General features: G+C 40.1%; 1 protein-coding gene across 7 annotated transcripts in view; it reads left to right on the top strand.

The window, feature by feature from the left end:
* The window catches only part of NRG4 (neuregulin 4), a 165,476-nt gene that overhangs the window by 133,189 nt on the left and 12,196 nt on the right, over positions 1-20,091 (top strand). For all 7 annotated transcript variants that reach the window (XR_009759064.1, XR_009759063.1, XM_061596050.1 and 4 more), the window contains 2 exons: positions 2,919-2,984; positions 8,736-8,829. Coding sequence is in view for 5 of the 7 variants with exons in the window: in XM_061596050.1 (XP_061452034.1) it covers positions 2,975-2,984; positions 8,736-8,829 (104 nt within the window). In the remaining 2 variants the exon portion in view is untranslated. The remainder of the gene's footprint in view (positions 1-2,918; positions 2,985-8,735; positions 8,830-20,091) is intronic.

Here is a 20,091-nt window from a genome sequence, read left to right as displayed (position 1 = left end):
AAATAAATTATTTTTAATAAAGTCCTTATAAAAACTGCAGATGCAAAGCACCACCCTAAAAGAGATATTCCCCTTCTTTCACTAGGAGGAATTCTTTTCTAAGATGATGCCTGATACATCCAGCAGTGGTGCAGCTGGATAATTTATACTCTATAGTTTATGGTCTTGTGCCCCTCTTTAAATGGTAATGTGTATTACTTCAAAATATGCTGATGCATTTGGGGTCCCTCCTGCTCATACTACTGAGTGAGGCCCTGGAGTTCTGCCTCAAAGCCCCACCCACCACTGGCTACCATACATGTGCGCATAATCTAAAAATGAAGGAAATACATGTTTTGTTTCAGAAATATTGTTTTACTCATATGTACATTTATACAAATTTAATTTATAAATTAAATCAACTGAGACTAATATGATTAATGGATTAACATTTCTATACTTGGGTTACAGCCCTTATACCTAATGTGAAACTACTGTAATTATGCATTATCGCAAGCCATACCCATTTAGTTCAAAATCTTGTCCTCAGTGCTGTTGTTTTTCTGGTTCACCACAATTCACCTTGATTTAAAGTCAGTTCAAAAGGCCATTTCAGTTTACATTTTAATAATGAGGGTCATGTGTAATGGATTGAAGATCTGGCATAATAATTAAACCATAAATAAAGAGACGACAAATGTTAACACAAAATGTTTGCATGGATGTCTCATGTGAATTGGTCCTCCTTACCACGCTCACCTTGATGTACGCTGAAACGTAGCACTATCTTTGTTAAAGTTCATGGAGATGGAGGGGTTTTGGAACATCACCTGCAAGCCACACAAAAGGAGGAGATGACACAGGGAGATAGGAGAAGGGGGTGGGAAAATCCCTTCCTATCTTATAAGGTGGCAAAGTTCAAAAGGTTACATATTCATATTCATATTCAGAATGAGTGCCTGGCCTGCTTAGAGAGTGTGAATCCCTTCATTTAGGAAAAACTGGCTTTGTCTTAACCCAGCAGCAAAAAAGCCCCCAGAGAAAGAGAGTGGGAGAGGGGAAGCCTATGCACATAGCAGGTTTTTTTTAAAAAAGTTTGAGTTTTTCTTTATTGCTATAGGGCTTTCTGAGTCAGTTATGCAGGCCCCAATGAATGACAATTGCAAGCAAGCCTGTATTCCTACTTCCTCCTTCAGAAAGCTAAGACAAGTTGTGAAGAGTAAGAATTCTGTAACTGCAGAACAGAGAGTGAATCCTGATGATAGCATTCCATCTACATCATCAAGCAGTTTGGTAGCAACAGGAGATATATGTGTGGACATTGAATTCAGTAATTCAAGCAATATGACAGTGAGAAAGGGGAGTCAAATGGTGACAGTGACAGAGAAGAAGAAAGCAATATTCAAGCCTGGCCAGATTATTCTATTATCTTAGAAGGGGCCGTGGCTGTGATTATCATGAAGGGACCTTGCACTTCTGAATTTGTCACTACACTACTGAGGTGACATAGTTGAAAAGAGTGACTGCTGCAGAAAAGCTTTGTGCTACTTGGTAACTGTCCATGAGTTATTCTGTCCCTCTGCTCATTCCAGTTTAGTACTACACTGTTAAATCAATTGTGGGATAAAGCGGCAGCCTGGATGCATTCTTAAACACACTGTAGTCCACAGGTCCACAGGTCTTTCAAACATAATACTAAACTATGGTTTGGCACAACAGGAATGAGTCCTTGAGAAACCTCAGGCTCACAAGCTTCTTTCTCTACTCATACATGGCAATCCTCCTCCCTTCTTCCCCATAGCTATATCACTATGTAGGTAAAGGTGTCCCCGCACTCGTAGTGTGAGTCGTTTCCGACTCTTAGGGTGACGTCTTGCCACGTTTACTAGGCAGATCGTATATATGGGGTGGGATTGCCAGTTCCTCCCCTGGCCTTTTTTTACCCCCCAGCATATGCCGGGTACTCATTTTACCGACCATGGATGGATGGAAGGCTGAGTGGACCTTGACCCTTTTTACCGGAGATTCGATTTCCTCCTTCCGTTGGAATCGAACTCTGACTGTGAGCAGAACTTTTGGCTGCGTTACTGCCGCCGCTTACCACTCTGCACCACGGAGCATCTTGATATGTAGATAAAGAAGGAAAATTATGCGAGGAAACACATAGAGAAGCAGAAACTGACTTTAGGGTAGGTAAGGGTGACTGTTCAAGGGGTAATTGATCTTTATGTATTTGTACTGTCTTTCATCCTGTTTATATCATAATACAAATTCACAATAATAAACAGCAATTAATAGGCTATGAATCATTCCCCATTTAATTTAAGCTCACTGGGAAGCAATAAGATGGATGTAACCTACAAACAGGAAGTATTTAATTAAAGTTAACAATCTTTAAAGGCTTCATGGTGCTTTGTCTATATACTCTACACAGGCTTGTGCTGCGATTGTGTGTTCTTTTTAAAATGCCACATATCAGTGCAACAGGCAGGTGATGACATTATCTGGATACTTACATAAAATGGGTGAACCAAAGGATGGCAATTTCAGAGAAGACTGATATTGTGGGAGCGTTAGATCTGAACTGACTTAATGAGTTCCTTTAAGCAAAATTCTTAAATGTTCTTTGCTGCAGTTCTTTGATGTGTACATTTGCTCTGAAGAAGAATTCCCCAAATAATGTAACTTTGCTGGAACAAAGAAAACATTGGGGTTAAAAAAAAATCAGTACCACCTGGCTGGCTGTAAAGGCCACTGAGTGTGTAGGAATGTTTGCTGTTTGATTTAAAATTAATTGAGTTTGCATAAAGGGTAACAGATATTTGCTGTCTGCCAAATGAGTATTTATTCAGTTTTGATGCATAGCTGAAAATAATCCAAGAAGCTGTTTAATCAGACAGAAGACATTTGGATTCAAACAAGGTGTTTTTTGTCCTTAGGGCAGTTTTCGAAGAATAGCCTGTGATCAAGAAATACAAATTGTGGTCAAAATAATATGCGAACAGGTAACTCCATTAAGGTTTTTGATTATTCTAATATTAACACACAACTCTTTGGAATTGTGTACATATGTATTATGTATTAAGGAAGTTTTCTACGCTTATGGAGACACAATAGGGGTAAAATGCAATACTTCCTGCTCCCACACAGAAATATTCTACCATTTTAATAACATTTTCATATTTATCAAATCTGTTTCTCTTTGAATATGGTATGGATACCCCACCTTCTTGAGCACATCCAACAACATTTTGAGTAGTGAAATTAACTAGATCTCAAGCTTACAAGCAACACAGTAAAGGGAATCCACCTTTGCAGTTCTACAGAAATGGTCTGTGACTCTGTATAGAGCCCATATATTATAATTTGTTGATGGTGCTTCCTTTCATCTATGGATGCTATAGCACAAGCGCATAACAGCACATCTACTGAATATCAACATGTTGTTTGGCCATATAATCTGTGCACTGGGGAAATGGGAGGGGGACTAAGAGATGTTACTGACATTTCACTAGTTCCAGTGTACAGTGTGGGAGAGCTGAACTGGAAGGTTCATTGCAATTCCCACCAGCTCTTTCTGGACCTCAGCAACAGGACCAGCACACAATAGAGCATCTCTTAAGTTCCCTGTCCTCCCATGGAATGAGGCTATAGCTTAACAATATGACACATGCTTGGCATGCAGAAGGTCCCAGCATTTCCATTTTAAAAGGCACCCAGGTAGCAGGCATGGGAAAGACTTCTGTTTTTGAGACTTTGGACAGACTACCAGGCTAGATGGACATACGGTCTGGCAGTGTAAAGTGGCTTCATATGGATATTCCCTGGGAAGACAGGGAGCCTCTCTAATGATGATGGGAATGGAGCAGGCAGCAGGAATGGAGTTCTGTCACTTCTAATATATCATTTATTTACAGTGGGAATGAATATAGCATTCTTAAATAGGCTGTTCTTTGATTCTCCAGACTAAATTGCCCTCCTTTTAGTCTCTTTTTTACTCCTTGTCTTCCCTGTCCCCTTGCATAGAACATAGAACAAAGAATCCAGTAACCAAGTTTTACTGAACCATAGGTCATAAACATTTCAGATTGTAAAGTGTCCTGAACCTTTGGGATAGGACAGGATAAAAATATAAATACACCCCATTCCTCTGGCTGATAGGTGTATTGCATACAATTTCCTCTTGTGAGCAGTTTGTTTGTAACAAGGCCGTGATGATTATTATAAAAATCACTAAAATATTTGGCTTATTATACAAATGGCTGTGTTGTTTTAATAAGAGTTTCCTTAGTTATTCTCCATGTAATTAATATTAACATAATTTCTACATTATTACTTGATTACACTGTAATAGACTTGATTACCCTATAATCTACAGCCAAATTTCTTTCTAAATTTTTTGAATTTGTACATGAAATTCAGACACATACTTTTTTTCTGCAACTTTTCTATTAAAAACACATGGTCTCTCCTGTACTTAGGCCTTGTCTTTTCCTTCTCTATATTTTCCTATTGCTTTCTTGCTCCCTTTAGATCCTTTGCCTTCCTAAGCACACAGTCTCTCATATTCCTAGTCCCTGTTCAAGATTTCTCTTGTATCTATCTCTTACTGCCATGGCCACACTGCATTCACCAGTGCTTAGCTCCCCAAGCTCCCCTGGCTCTCAGCCTTTCCATAGCACCCATCAATCCTGTCCCTAAGCCCTGTATAAGAATTTTCCCCAGCTAAGCTGAACTTCTACTTCCTTCACAGTAGCTGTGTGGAATTCAGTATTACACAACTCATTACAACATTCGTGAAAATTCTGTGACATCAATATGTCTAGCTCAAAATAACCTATAAATGTGTACAGAGATTGATTATATATATAGTGTTCTAGTTAGGGTATTTTATAGTGTCTTATAAACCATTTAAGTTACTGGTATTGATTACAGCCATCTAAATGTAGCTTAGAGCAACACATAATCTGCATTCTCGCCAAGTTGTGAATTTCACTCATGATACAGCCGACAAGCTATAGCTCTGTCTCTACATCAGACTTATCTAAAACTTCACAGAATCCGAATAAAAATAGAGATAAAAATTCAAGTTGGATGAGTTTATTTTGTCAGCAAAGCACAGTACTGGATGAACAAACATATCTGGTTATGATTCTATAAAAACAACATCACTGTGGAGAGTGCTGAGCTTTTCTCCATCTTTCAGGCATAACTGGCTTCTTCCTGTGCTGTAACAGCCAGGATGTAACATTTCTATTACTGGCTGTGGTATAGGACATTTCTCCACTTTGACAGATCATGCAGAGAGGAGTTTGGAGGCTGATATTTATACACAGGCAATCAATAACTTAAGCTACATTTGTTTTTCAGTATTTGAGAAAGGAGAAATTGGCATAACTTTCCAACCATTCAAAAAGTAGTATATTCTCCCTGCAGCACCATGTTTCCATATAAAGACATTTGCTGTCCCATTTTCAGGTGCTGCTAGAAATAACAGTGACTATGACGCCTCATGTGCAAGATAGCACATAGTTTTCAAGTGTGTAATGCTGTAAGCTGATTCTGTTGTAATGGAATGTGTAACTTTTTTGTCTTTAAAAATGGTTCTTGCTAAAATATTCAGATAGATGCATATTGATAAAATGTATAGTAAGGATGAACTGTAGCTCAGCTAATGTATGTATGTATGGATGGATGGATGGATGGATGGATGGATGGATGATTTTATTTGTTTCACAAGTTCTTTGATGTTCAACAGTGGCAATGGCCTCAAGGTGAAGAAGATATTTTTGTGTGTTGGATGATAATTCACTATAAGCAGATCTCTTGGGAGAAATCTGAAGTTGTGCCCACTTCCATCCTAACTCTAATTTCCCTGGGGAGATAAGTTCTTCCCACTTTATCTCAGATGACGATGTGGATCTGGATTGGAGAGGGTTAATAAAACCAACAATTCTTTTTTCCTTTTATTCTCCTGGAAGATCTTCAGCCTTACTAGCCATGTTTAGAGTTACCAGCTGGTCAGTTTTTAACCTGCCTGACCAGTTTATTTCTGGATAAGGTGGTGCTAGTGGTTGTTAAAGCTCAGTTTCAGAGCTTGTCAATAGGCATTAACTATAATATATTGTCATGTGGATAGCCTTGTCCCTTCTTTCCTCATGCACTCTCTGTGTGACTAATAGAGAACACCTCTTACAATGCTGTCCATGCAGCTCAAAATACAGGCCATGTAGAGAGGCGATTAGGCTGCCTACCTCTTCTGATGAGCTGTCAAAGGTTGAGGAAGATTCAGAAATAGGCAGGACGAAGCTTGTGGAGAGCTGGAGTTTTAATATTTGCTATGTTGCTTTTTGAATTCAGTTTTATTCAGGATATTGGTCCATCTGTACACACGTCCTCCTCCACAGAGCTTTCAGCAACTGGGACTTTTTTATTTAAAAGATAGTGGACATTAAGCATATAATAATATGGAAGCACATTTGACTGGGACAAGAAAGAAGGCCTTCTCAGTGGCTGCTCCTAGATTGTGGAACACCTTGCCATGTGAAGTACAGCTGCTCCCTCCCTTGCTGGTTTTTGTCAGTTATTAAAGATATTGTTATTCTGGCAGGCTTTGGTTTCAGATGGCAAATTATTTCGTTGTTTTTTGCCTTTAATTGCTGTTCCTTCACCAGTGACTCGTGAGCATGGGTGGAGGTGGCAGCACTCTCCTAACAGGGGCGCTGCACTAGAGATGTGAAGGCCTGGGGGGGATTTCCCCCCCAATTTTTCAGAAAGAACCAGAACCCCTTCCATTTCCCTCCCATTTTTCCTGGTTTCCCCCCACTGGAACTTCACATCTTTACACTGCACTGGGTGGGGCAAGGCAGTGGATTGAAGTCAGGGAAGCTCCGGGCTGGTGGTGGCTCTGCAGGTGCACAAACATCTGTGGGGCCACCACCCCCACTAACCAAGTGCTTCCCAACCTTGCCACTATCATCTCACCCTGCCTTGGCCTGATGAGTATAGCACCACCACTCCCTTTGCCCCCTCATGAGCCTCGCTTGGTTGTTTTATATTGTTGATATTATCAATTAATACTTTTAAATGTTGTAAACTGCACTGAGTGGTGCTTTTGCAGAATGATGGGATGGAAATGTGGTTTTTAAAAAAATAAAATAAAATAGCAACATTGATGTAGCTGTTGCAGATCCAGTATAGTGTAGTGGTTACACTGTTGGATTAGGACCAGGAGACCTAGAGTTAAAATCCATACCCAGTGGTGGAGCTCACTGAATGTCTTTGGGTCAGTTAGTAGTAGGTTAGTAGGCAAGATATTATATAGCCACGAGATTGGCTGTATACTATAGCCAGCGTGGATTTTTCACATTCTGCAATGTTAAATTAAAAATACCTCCCATTATTTATTTATTTATTTATTGCACTTGTATACTGTCCCATAGTCAAAGCCATTCTTATGCTTCCCATAAGTTCATTTCAAAACAAAACCTTACAAAATATATAGTCCTGAACTCAGAAATGCTTCCTTAACAACCCTCTACATTTTCATGGAGATACACAACACAGTCAGAGAGAATCGAGAGTTCAAAGTGTAAAAAGAGAGAGAGAAAATCCAGACCCCTGTTGGACTTTTTTCTGTCAGAGTTCTCATAGTTTGTTGAAATCAATTAAAAATCAGCCATGTTCACAGAGTACGTGTAATCCTATTACTGACCTTGCCCCATACTCTGATCTTTATCTTCTGCAGTTTAAAAGTTTAAAAAATGCATGGCTGATTTTTAATTAATTTATGAAATTTAGCTTTAGAGTCAATGATAAGTGCGGGCATGCTCAGTAAGAACCAACTGTCAGTGTTCTAAAAGCCAGACTCACAGCTGCTTGGCTTGGCTAATCAGTTGGCCACACCCACACCAGACCTTTATTTCATTTGAGACAGTCATGGCTTCCCCCAAAGAATCCTGGGAAGTGTAGTTTGTGAAGGGTGCTGAGAGGAAACTCCTATTCCCCTGACAGAGCTCCAGTGGCCAGAGTATATATACAAATAGACTTTCTAATTGGAGGTATAAGCAAGATTTCAAGATTCTTACTTGCAAGTGGACCCTGTTGTATGTGCATAGCATCTGGAGGCTGCAATCCTGTGCTGAGTTTCATACATTTAAGGCCCACTGACATCAGTTGCACATGGATTCCCCTGCTCCAATCCTGTGCTAGCAGAGCCCTCAGATCTGTGCAGATGCTGGACTGGAACCAGAGTCCTAACTCCTGCACCACCATCAGTTTTCCCCAGGCATAAGTTACTGAGCTCACTCTGCATTAGGTCCTCTGTCCAAGGGCATTTTGCAGGAGGAGAGGAATCAATCAGTCCCTTCCTTCCTTTGTTGAATCCCCTTGCACAGATCTTAAAACAAAACAACAACCCAGCAACAGAGTTTTTTGTTCTGTCTTTCCCTCTCCTCTTTAATAGTGTTTTGTGCTGGGATCTTGTGAGAATCCCAGAGGCTGTGATGGCAAACTAGAGAATGGTGGTGATTACTGTGCAGTTGATATTATGAGCACTAGTGGCCCATGAGAGTAAGGTTAAATCCTTTTCTTTGCCAAGATTAAAAATAATAATATCAGCACCACTTTTTCATACAATATGAAGGGAAGTGAGGTGTTAAAAACACTTTAGTAAGGCATTTTCACATTGTCACATTTGTTTCTTGCAAGAAGAGCAGGCTAAAATTAACCCATCCTTGCATTTCTTTTAATTTTAGATCATGAAGAACTGTGTGGCAGCAGTTATGGATCTTTCTGTCTGAATGGTGGGATTTGTTACACAATACCTACTGTTTCCAGTCCTTTTTGCAGGTAAACTTTGCATTTAAGGCATTTGCTTTGTAGGAGCCATATAATGGATTAAATCTGCAGTGGGCTGTTTTAAAGAAACAGATAATTTTATCAACATACATAGAAGATGTTTCTTATTTACTCATTATAAAATAATTTGTACTTCTGGGCATATCCTACCCAAGGCAGTTCACATCACACTGGAAATATTTGAGTTTAATTCATCTTGACTGGTATACACAAGGGCTGCTCCAGGATTTTCTAGGCTTCAAGCGAGAGACACATAGTGCTCTCCCAATATATACTCCAGCCTCTTAGCCACACACAGAGATGGCTAGGTTGGCTGAGGGCTCACTCCTCTTTCCTCCTGTTCTGATAAGCTGCTCCACCTCATTGCCACTATGTTTGCCATCTCCTCTATGCTCATTTCCTCTTCAGCCTTGCCAATCTGGTATGTCAAGATGGAGCACAGTGTGGTGGTTTAGTAATGCACTTCTGCAAAGTAACACACCTGTTCTATTCCTCTGCGCACTGTTAGATGTCCAATAATGCTGGTATCTGATGCCAGGTCTGAATATAAGTGGTAATCAAGGCCCGGTTTTGGCACGGAGACGGCCTTGGTCGTCCTGTATGATGACCTTTGTCGGGAGAAAGACAGGGGGAGTGTAACTCTGTTGATTCTCCTTGATCTCTCAGCGGCTTTTGATACCATCGACCATGGTATCCTTCTGGGGAGACTCGCTGATCTGGGAGTTGGAGGTACTGCTTGGCAGTGGTTCTGCTCCTACTTGGCGGGTCATCTCCAGAAGTGCTTGGGGAGTTTTGCTTGGCACCCTGGGCCCTCCAATATGGAGTCCCACAGGAGTCAGTACTATCCCCCATGCTTTTTAACATCTACATGAAGCCACTGGGTGCCGTCATCAGGAGTTTTGGAGTGCGCTGCCACCAGTATGCTGATGACACGCAGCTCTACTTCTCCTGTTCATCTTTTTCAGGTGAGGCTGTCAAGGTGCTGAACCGATGCCTGGCTGCTGTAATGGACTGGATGAGAGCGAATAAATTGAGGCTCAATCCAGACAAGTCTGAGATGCTGTTAGTAGGTGGTTCCCTTGACCAGATGGTGGATGTTCAACCTGTCCTGGATGGGGTTGCACTCCCCCTGAAGGAGCAGTTCCGTAGTTTGGGAGTTCTTTTAGAACCATCCTTGTCACTAGAGGCACAAGTAGCCTCGGTGGCGCGGAGTGCTTTCTATCAACTTCGGTTGGTGGCCCAACTACGCCCCTATCTGGACAGGGAAAACCTTGCTTCAGTTGTCCATGCACTGGTAACCTCTAAATTGGACTACTGCAATGCACTCTACGTGGGGCTGCCTTTGAAGACAGTTCGGAAGCTACAGCTCGTGCAAAATGCAGCGGCCAGATTGTTAACAGGGACTCGGAGGTCCGAACATATAACACCGATTCTGGCCCGCTTGCACTGGCTGCCTATATGCTTCCGGGCTCGATTCAAGGTGCTGGTTTTAACTTATAAAGCCTTACATGGCCTGGGACCACAATACCTGATGGAACGCCTCTCCCGATATGAACCTACCCGTACGCTGCGATCAACATCAAAGGCCCTCCTACGGGGGCCTACTCAGAGAGAAGCCTGGAAGGTGACAACGAGAAAACGGGCTTTCTCAGTGGTGGCCCCCGAATTATGGAATTCTCTCCCTGATGAGGTACGCCTGGCACCAACATTGTTATCTTTTCGGCACCAGGTAAAAACCTTCCTCTTCTCTCAGGCATTTTAACATTTTAATATTTTAATATTTAACATTTTAACATTTTGATATTGATATCTTAACTTGTTTTTTTTTTTTTTTTTTTTTCAATAATTTTTATTCAAATTTTCATAAAACATACAAGACGAAATCATAAAACATTCAAAGACAAAAAACAAAATCAAAAATAGTTAAACAAAAAAAAAAAATAAAAAAATAAAAATAAAAATAAAAATAAAAAATAAAGAGTAAAATATTGACTTCCCATTTGTCAAAGATCAGATCAGTTATAAGTCTATAATATATAACAATCCTGTCTCTTAAGTCATATTATAAAATCACTTTCCTCCAATAGTTATCTTACTTAATCATCAAATCTCATAAACATTACTTTATTCTTTCCACAAAAAGTCAAAGAGAGGTTTCAATTCTTTAAGAAATATATCTATCAATTTTTTTTTTCCAGATAAGCATATCGATTAATCCATCTCATTACTAATTATGATAATCTTATTGTCATAACCATAGTCAAAATAAACATTTCAATTAATCCATCACATCAGAATCTGTTAGGTTCAGTAATTTCAGTAGCCATTGTTCTATTATCCCTATTAGTTCCATTTTCCATCTTCCATCTTCAGTAGTCTTGTTAAGTCCAGTAATTTCAGTATCCAATCTTCCATTATCAGTATTCCATAATAATCTTGCTGTCAAAGCCATAGTCATATAGTAAGAGTCTGATGGGAATTACCTCTATCCCAAATATTTTCTTGCCATCCATTCTGAATAGGTTGCTGAAATACTGCTGTAAAATCATATCTCTGTTCTTTTTTTCAAAATACACTGGGTCATCTCTTGAAAGTTTTTCCATTGTCACATGGCTGCAGTTAATTCCATAGATTTTCTCTATATTGGGCTCCATCACATCATTCCAGTCCAGAAGATTATCCATGCCATTGATAACTTTATCTCTAGAATCTTCATTAATTTCTTCAGAGATAACATTGAGTTCCAAACAATAGATTTTATTTCTAAAGTCCATAGACTCCAAATCTTTTTCCTGTTCCACGTTTGTTCCAATCTCCGGGGTCTCCTCTCTCACAGGGACCCCTGTTCCAGTCTCCAGGGTCTCCTCTCTCACAGGGACCCCTGTTCCAGTCTCCAGGGTCTCCTCTCTCACAAGGACCCCTATGTCTTTAATCTCCTGTGTCTCCAAACAATAGATTTTATTTCTAAAGTCCATAGACTCCAAATCTTTTTCCTGTTCCACGTTTGTTCCAATCTCCGGGGTCTCCTCTCTCACAGGGACCCCTTCCAGGGTCACCTCTCTCACAGGGACCCCTATATCTTTAATCTCCTGCGTCATTTTACTCAATTCAATTTTCAACTCCTTACAACCCTGTCGCAGGTTTTGTTTCGTTATCTCAATCTCATCCATTATTTTCTGAAACATAGTTATTTCCAGATTCTCAGCCACTTTCTTAATTGCCATTTTAAAAAAAAAATATAGGAAAACCACTTCTTATTTCAGCAACAATTGGGTTAATACTCCAAACTTGGTGACATCACAGTATAAACAGAGCAGACAGCCTTATCTCTCCATAGTTAAGTAAACAAAATGCAGTTCCCAGGATCGAAACAATTAATGGCAGTCGTCAGAAAACAGATTCGTCAAAATAAAATAGACCAAAAAGAGAGTAGTCTCAGACAATATAATATTCTTCAAAATAAAAATCTGGAATAGAAATCCCTCTTCTGTGTATATCTTTAGAATGCAAATCCAGGACAGCTTTTTGCAACAAAAACAGAGATAAGCTATTAATTAGTGCGTAGCAGAGAGAAGTTATGGCTCCCCAGTGAGATGTCAAAAACCGATCAATCTGGCAAATCTCTTTTAAACAGCAACAATTTAAGTCAAGTAAAAGAAAAATATAGAAAGAAGGGTGCTTGCCTGTTAGTGCGTTCTCTCTTAGAAGATAAGATGAACGTTCGCTTTATCAGATAGAGCTTGCCGTTGAAAATCCGTCCCACCTTCGTCGGCTGGACCTCGTCCCATAAATTAATGAGATCTGGTCGTCCCAACAAAAATAGGCTTTGAGGTTAATCTCTTCGTTTCTCCCTACCCGGGAGAAGTTTAATCAGTCAAAAAAAAAGAAAAAACTGACTGATATATCTGAATAAGCTTCTTTTGAGGCAGGAGCCCGTCTCAAAAGCAGGCACAGGCTAAGTCACCCTTCCCGGAAGTCCGATATCTTAACTTGTTAACATCCTAATATTTTAATCAATTTAATACTTTTTTAACATTTAACATTTAGTATTGAGATTTATAGTTGTTTATGTGTTGATTAGGTTTAGTTTTTAACTTGTTTAATATATGTTTTAATTGTATATTGGATGTTTATCTGTTGTGAACCGCCCAGAGAGCTTCGGCTATGGGGCCGGATATAAAATCAATCAATCAATCAATCAATAAAATAATCACCGCTGTTAGCTATAAAAAATGGTTATCAGTGCTGATCTTGCAAAAGATAACTGCCTGTGGTAAGCATATATAGGATAAGAGTTCAGGGAAGGGAACTGTTCTTTCCTCAGTTCACTGAGGACAAGACAAGAAGCAAAGGGTTCAAATAAAAGTAGATTTGAGAAAATATTAATCGCCTAATTAAGAGCAACTCAGCAGTGGCACAGGGTGGCCAGAGAGGCTGTGGAATATCCTTCCTTGGATTTTTTTCCTTTTAAAGTTGGACAGACATCTGTCAGGGATTATGATATCTGGTCTTAGTGAATACATTGATTGCGTTTTGCTTATTAATTTGCTAACATTTATATCACACTATTGTTCTACTCAAAGTAGCTAACAACGTTCAAATTTAAATCAATATATGTGATGCACAAACAGCAAGACCTATTTTTTCAGAAACCAGAAACTGGACAAAGAAGCCAATTACTTGCTGGGTATGGTACAACATGTGTACACTGTTTACAAGTATTGTGTGCAATGTGAGGCTTTCTGCTTCCTTGCTGCTATAGAGTATAAAGCACACCTTGTTTTCAATTCCCCTTTCTCCACTGTTCAGTCAGTGGCACACTGACCACTGAATATCATTGTGTTACCAGTCCTTATGATGAAAATTCAGGAAGATAATGAGTCGCTTGGATCTCCGTTATCCACCCTGCTCTACTTGTCAAGTGAAGTAGCCCCATGCTGCGTTTTTACTCATACCACTTCTTCAGCAAGCATAACGTTAGAAAGGATCAGGACAAATTCCATCCAGTTTTTCCCCTTGCACTGGCAGAATTCAGTGAACACAAAGGCTGTGGCAGTGTTTAAGGGTGGCATTGCATCAGCATATTTTTTTTCTGCTGATGTACCATTGTACTCTACCACTACAGTAAGATTTAGTAGCATACCTATCCTGCCAAGTGGATGTAACTGATGGATATGATTGCTCTGTAAATTAGAGTATTCCTGCATGTTCTCATTGAAAACTTGCTCCTTATGTTGCTCCTTTCTCCTTAGGTAAGAAAGCTAATTATAAATTAGAAAGGTTCTGTTACACTTGGCTATCTCTTTATAATCAGTAGTGATAGGAATAGCAATAATAGAAGAGCATGTATTTCATGGTTCAGTGGAATAACAGAAGGACTAAATGCCTGCTTAGACTGATACTGGCTTGTAAAGGATCCAATTTGAGAGAAGTTACTTATCCCTAGATGCCACCTCTGCTCCTCCAAGTTGCTAACCTTTTGCCTTGTATCCCTCTAAAATGATTGGGGAAATTGTAGCTGTGTATGTGGAAAGGGATGGATGTTAGGGTAACAAGGTTCCATAGCCAGCAGAAGAAGAAATGCTGGAAGAATAGAGTTGGCTTGGGATGCCCAAGTCCATAAAAATCTTAAATCTGCTTGACATGGGCTGGAACAATGGAATTTGAATGATCTTGGCTGGTCTCAATGTGCTTTGAAGTCATAATTCACACTGGTCTTTCTGCCTAAGGAAGATCTTGTGAGATTGCCTCTTCCTTACCTTCTCACCCACCCCTAAAGTTTTTTTTTCATTGAAAAATCTCATTGTAAAAAGACAATTGCATCCTGATTTAAAACTGTGACAAAAGCCAAACTTCACTGCCCTAACACCACTATTATTTGAGCCAAACTGTGCATGACAGCAGTAGACCCATGTCTTTAAAATGTGTGTCTGTTGCAGTCATGTGCCAAGTGGCAGGGTGGGGGGTGTTTTAAAGTGCAGAAGACACACAGGGTTGGAATCCTTTCTTTTCCAATCCCCCTACTTTTGTCCCAGCTAGGCTCACTTCCAGTATTGGAGCCCAGATGGGCAAGAAATGACCGTTTGGCAGAATTTGGTGGAGGGAGGATGCAGCACCCATGCTACCCACTACTTTATACTTTGAATTGGGGGCCATCCCTCTCCACTCCACTTTTCATGTCACTGGCACAATGGAGGCTGTTGGGTCTGATGTCAATGGGGCAGTGAATGCACCAAGGGGTTTTAGTCAGAACTTTCAAGGAGATATCCAAGGTGCTGAAAGGTGTGGTGTAGTGGCTAGAGTGTTGGACTACAACCTGGGAGACCAGGATTCAATTCCCCACACAGCAATGAAGCTCACTGGGTGACCTTGGGCTAGACACTGCCTCTCAGTCCCAGAGGAAGGCAATGGTAAACCACCTCTGAATACCTCTTCCCACGAAAACCCTATTCATAGGGTCGCCATAAGTTGGGATCAACTTGAAGGCAGTCCACTTTCAGAGAGCCAGTGTGGTATAGTAGTTAAGGTGTTGGACTATGACCTGGGAGACCAGGGTTCGAATCCTCACACAGCCATGAAGCTCACTGGGTGACCTTGGGCCAATCATTCCCTCTCAGCCTCAAAGGAAGGCAATGGTAAATCACCTCTGAATACCACTTACCATGAAAACCCTATTCATAGGGTCACCATAAGCTGGAATCGACTTGAAGGCAGTCCATTTCCATTTACACAAAGTTCTCTTGCATCATGTGTCTGAAAGCTTTCAGCACCTTGGACAGCTCCTAGGAAGTGCAGACTAAAGCCAGGAGTGTATTCACTGCCCTTCTGACATTGGAGCCAACAGCCTCCGCTGCACTGGGACAGACCTGCATTTAAAGATGTGAGCCATCACATATAGCTTAGCCTGGTTGCAGTATTTGCTGAGATTTGGGGGTTTTCAGATAACAGAAAACCTCCACTCTTTCCCATCAGCACTGTAGTTGTACAACTGCTGATTCAGCCCTGTATTATGTTTAGAACAGAGGGAAAATACAGTATCCCAGCAACAAAAGTGCTTGCCTGAGGGAAGATGCGTATATCCTCTGCAGCAATTGACTAACATCTGTTACTTCATCAAGTAAAAAGTCCTCTGGAATGGTCCTAAAGAGAGAATAATGGGGAATGCCCTGCATTGCTACTTTGATTGTGGTCTGAGGGTTCTTGGCAGGAAAAAGATGTTACACTGAGATAAGCGATAGGCTAAATCAGGTCATTTTCAAGACACATGATGCAAGAGAACCTTGTGTAACTCTATGGACAGTGAATTTGTGTACACATAGAATTGCACTGTTCTATAAACAACACTGTTGAATAAACATGCCATTTTAAAGAGAAAATTGGATAAATTGGTTGCTAGGCCCGGTCTCCAAGAGGTCTTCTGTATCTTTAAAAGTTGTGGAGGGGGAAGGGCAAATTCCACCTTGTGGTTTTCCCCATTACAGTGTTGGAAGACAACCTGAACTTGGCTGACTTTCTCTTCTCCTAAAGATACAAGATCAGTCTCAGGCCATGAACCTGGCAACCCTAGGCCCACAAGAGGAAAAGCACGGCCTTGTAGAAAGAAAGCTGAAGGGGGGCATTTTTAGCAAGAATTCTGCATTGGGAAAAGGGTTAACACTCCACACACGTGCACAAAAGCCGGTATTTATTTTAGTTTGCAGCCTCACTGGCTGCATTTTCTTTAAAAAGCCTGCCCCAAAGCCACAGTGGCTTGCCTTAGTGTCTCTAGTAGTTTGGCCCACAGCTTAACTAGGGTTCTGTTTATAGTCAATACCTTTTGACCTTGGGAACAAGGGAGCTTCATGTGTCTTGTTCTGGAGCATCAAAAACAAGTTATCATTGAAATGCATTGGGCATTCCTCACAAAATAAATTACTACTTTCTAATGCCAGCTTCAAGCCCACCTCTTGCCTTGTAAATAAAGAACTGCTACTGAAAGCTGATGGTTTAACACTCCTGAGTCCTGACAGAACTAACAATCTGGAACTTAGCTGATACTTTGTAATTACAGTTATATTTCTGTAATCAGTTCTTTTCTCTTTATTATACTGCATAAACATGTAAGGAAGTTTACAATGCCCTTTGGTCACTGCATAGGGTACTATGTAATTCATTCAAGATACTTGGACAACAAGAGAAATATTTAGATTGCACATGCTACTTTGTGAACAATGCAAGACAGAAAGCAAGAGAGAACATTTTCTATAGAATACCTATTCCAAGCATTTTAGGTTTTGTATTCAAATAGATGATGTAAATACAAAAACTGGTTTCAAATGTCTGAAAATGGCCTCATAGCGCCATAGGTGGCATAGAAGCTGAGCATAGAATGCTTGTTGGTGACATCGCTAATATACAAGAGAATTTAGGATATGTCAGGTCTGACTAGATGTAATACAGGAAATAGCACATGGTGTTTGGGCGAGAAGAATGAAAACCACTAAAAAGTATTCTAAAATTCCACATTAAAAGGTACCAAATCCTGCAACAAGAAAATGCAATTTCTGTTACTGATATAAATACACAGATCAACTTATTGGCATATGCATTTATAATTTGCATTGCTTTGTTTGGCTGCAGAATTATGAGGCACTAAACCCCTGCATTGGTAATAAGGATCTCAGCTCCTTGGCTTGAGCAGAGTTTAGAGGAAAGCTGGTATTTTTGCTTGCATAGGATATTTACATACAGGGCACGTAAACTAAGAAAATCCCCTGATTTTCCTGATTAGACCAGAGTTCTAAAAATAATACTATATGTTCTGATTAATATTGCTAATCAGAAAGGAAGCAGTGGGGGGTAATATATGTGTGCAATGCCTATTAAATGCAAATCTGCAGTGCAAGTAGAAACAAGAAAAGGAAAACTCCATGCTGCAGACTAAGACAGATCTCCACTTAAAGCACTTTTGAATATAGGAACATAGGAAGCTGCCTTATACCGACTCAGATAATTGGTTCATCTAGCTCGGTATTGTCTACACTGACTGGCAGTGGCTCTCTAAGGTTTCAAGTAGGGGACATTCCCAGACCTACTTGGGAGATGCCAAAGATTGGCCCTGGAACCTTCTGCAGATGCTCTACCACTCAGCTATGACCCTTCCCCAACTTCTCTCCTACTGCTGGTGTGCACATGTGAAAGACAAAAATGCAGTTAAATCCATGTGTATTTGGTGTTTAAATCAATTAGCCATACAGGAAGGTGGCTTTACAGTTTAAAGGTATGGCCTGCTATCACATCTAATCTGGAAGCGTACATTTTTATATTTCTGCTGCAGTTTCAGAAAATCTTGTGGACCCTCAAGCTTTCATACATGCATTTGGACAGCAACTTGTATGTCTTTAGAAATAATTTCACTAGACATCTCCCTTCATTCCCCAAGATTCGATTAATCATAACAGTATACAACGAAGTATACTGTATACAGGAGAAACTGATGCCCCCTAAAGTTCTATTCACTTTAGCATAGCTATATTAGACACTTAGTGCTCTTTTATAGCTAGCCAAAATTCTCCTCAAATGAAATATGTCGTGCAGAATTTTTTGCAATATTCTTTTCTTTTTCTTCTATTGAAGAGTGTGATGGGATGGAACAGCAGGTGTTAATAACTGCAATCCTTACCCTCCTGGCTGAATTTGTTTAATTCCTGCTTAGTAGAGATCGCAGCAGGATCACACCATCTGCTGTTCATTCATATTGTTCACCATGCCGTTTTGAACATGTGAACTTTACATGTGGCTAGTAATAAGGAAATAAAATATGTGAAAGCATTTGTTACAGTGCAATCCCCAATATGTTCAATGAGTTGTAGCCAACTAGGTTCTACTCAGAGTAAAAAGGTAAAGGTAAAGGTGTTCCCGCACATAGCGCGAGTTGTTTCTGACTCTTATGGTGACATCTTGCGATGTTTACTAGGCAGACCATATATATGGGGTGGGATTGCCAGTTCCTTCCCCGGCCTTTCTTTACCCCCCAGCATATGCCGGGTACTCATTTTACCGACCATGGATGGATGGAAGGCTGAGTTGACCTTGGCCCCTTTTACCGGAGATTCAACTTCCTCCTGTTGGAATCGAACTCCGACCATGAGCAGAGCTTCAGCTGCATTACCGCCGCTTACCACTCTGTGCCATGGAGAATCTCTACGCAGAGTAGACTCATTTAAATTAATATACCTAAGTTAATCAGGTCTATTAATTTCAGTAAGTCTACTCTGAGCATGACTAACACTGGATGCAACCCAATGGGGTTTACTCTCAGGTAAGTGTATATAGGACTGTAGCTTTACAAAACCTAAGACTTATCTTAAATTTGTTTATTAAGTGTTATGACTTCCCTGAAAAAACTCTTTAAATTGTAGTTATCTTACAAGCAGTCATTCTGGAAGGTGTCTAAGAACAGATGTTAAATTCAGTGTTAAATTCTACTATATATATATTTTTGTACACCGCCCAGAGAGCCTTCGGGCTTAGGGCGGTATATAAATTAAACTAACTAAATAAATATGGGGAGAATTGTATCTATATAGTATCACAAAGTCCAAATTATCTTTTGCATCATGTTGTTCCAGTAGTAGTGATAAAGAAATTTTTGCTCCAAAGTGACTAAGATTACCTACTTGTTGGATGAGTATACGATGAACTGAAGTGGAGTATGACTTGTATTGCCTTAACACTTGGGTTAGTTCTTACATGTATAGGCACTACTGAGGTACAAAACTGACTAGAGTAGAACTTACTTTATTTTCTGAGCTCAAAGTAGATTGGCCACTTTAAGGATCTCATAGGAGGCATTCCTCATTTCCTGCTTGCAATTCTAATGCTAGTCTACTTGTTGCAAAGACGCTGTTGAGGTAACGAGGTTGTGGTTGTGTGGGAAAAACATGGTGGATTCATATGCCAATTTATCAGCTGTTCCCCTGCATAAAAAGTGACAACCTTGAAACAAATTGAGGGTAGAGCCACAAAACCATGCTTACACTGTTAACAGTCCCTTAATGAGAGAATGTCACATACAAACTGGTACTGGTTTTTGTGCATGTCATGATGATTGGATGCTAATCCACTAAACCCACATCAGAACAAACCATGTTATGGTAGAATAAGTAGTTAAATGTATCTAGTCTTAATTAGACAGATTATTAGGGAAGAAAATCTTCCCAGCTCTTGCCATAATTCAAAAAAGCTTGTTCAATAAAATTGCATCCCTCTTTG

Source organism: Rhineura floridana, chromosome 14 (assembly GCF_030035675.1).
Source record: "Rhineura floridana isolate rRhiFlo1 chromosome 14, rRhiFlo1.hap2, whole genome shotgun sequence".
Lineage (NCBI taxonomy): Eukaryota > Metazoa > Chordata > Lepidosauria > Squamata > Rhineuridae > Rhineura > Rhineura floridana.
The sequence above is the reverse complement of the archived record's forward strand: the minus strand, read 5'-3'. Positions and strand labels throughout refer to the sequence as shown.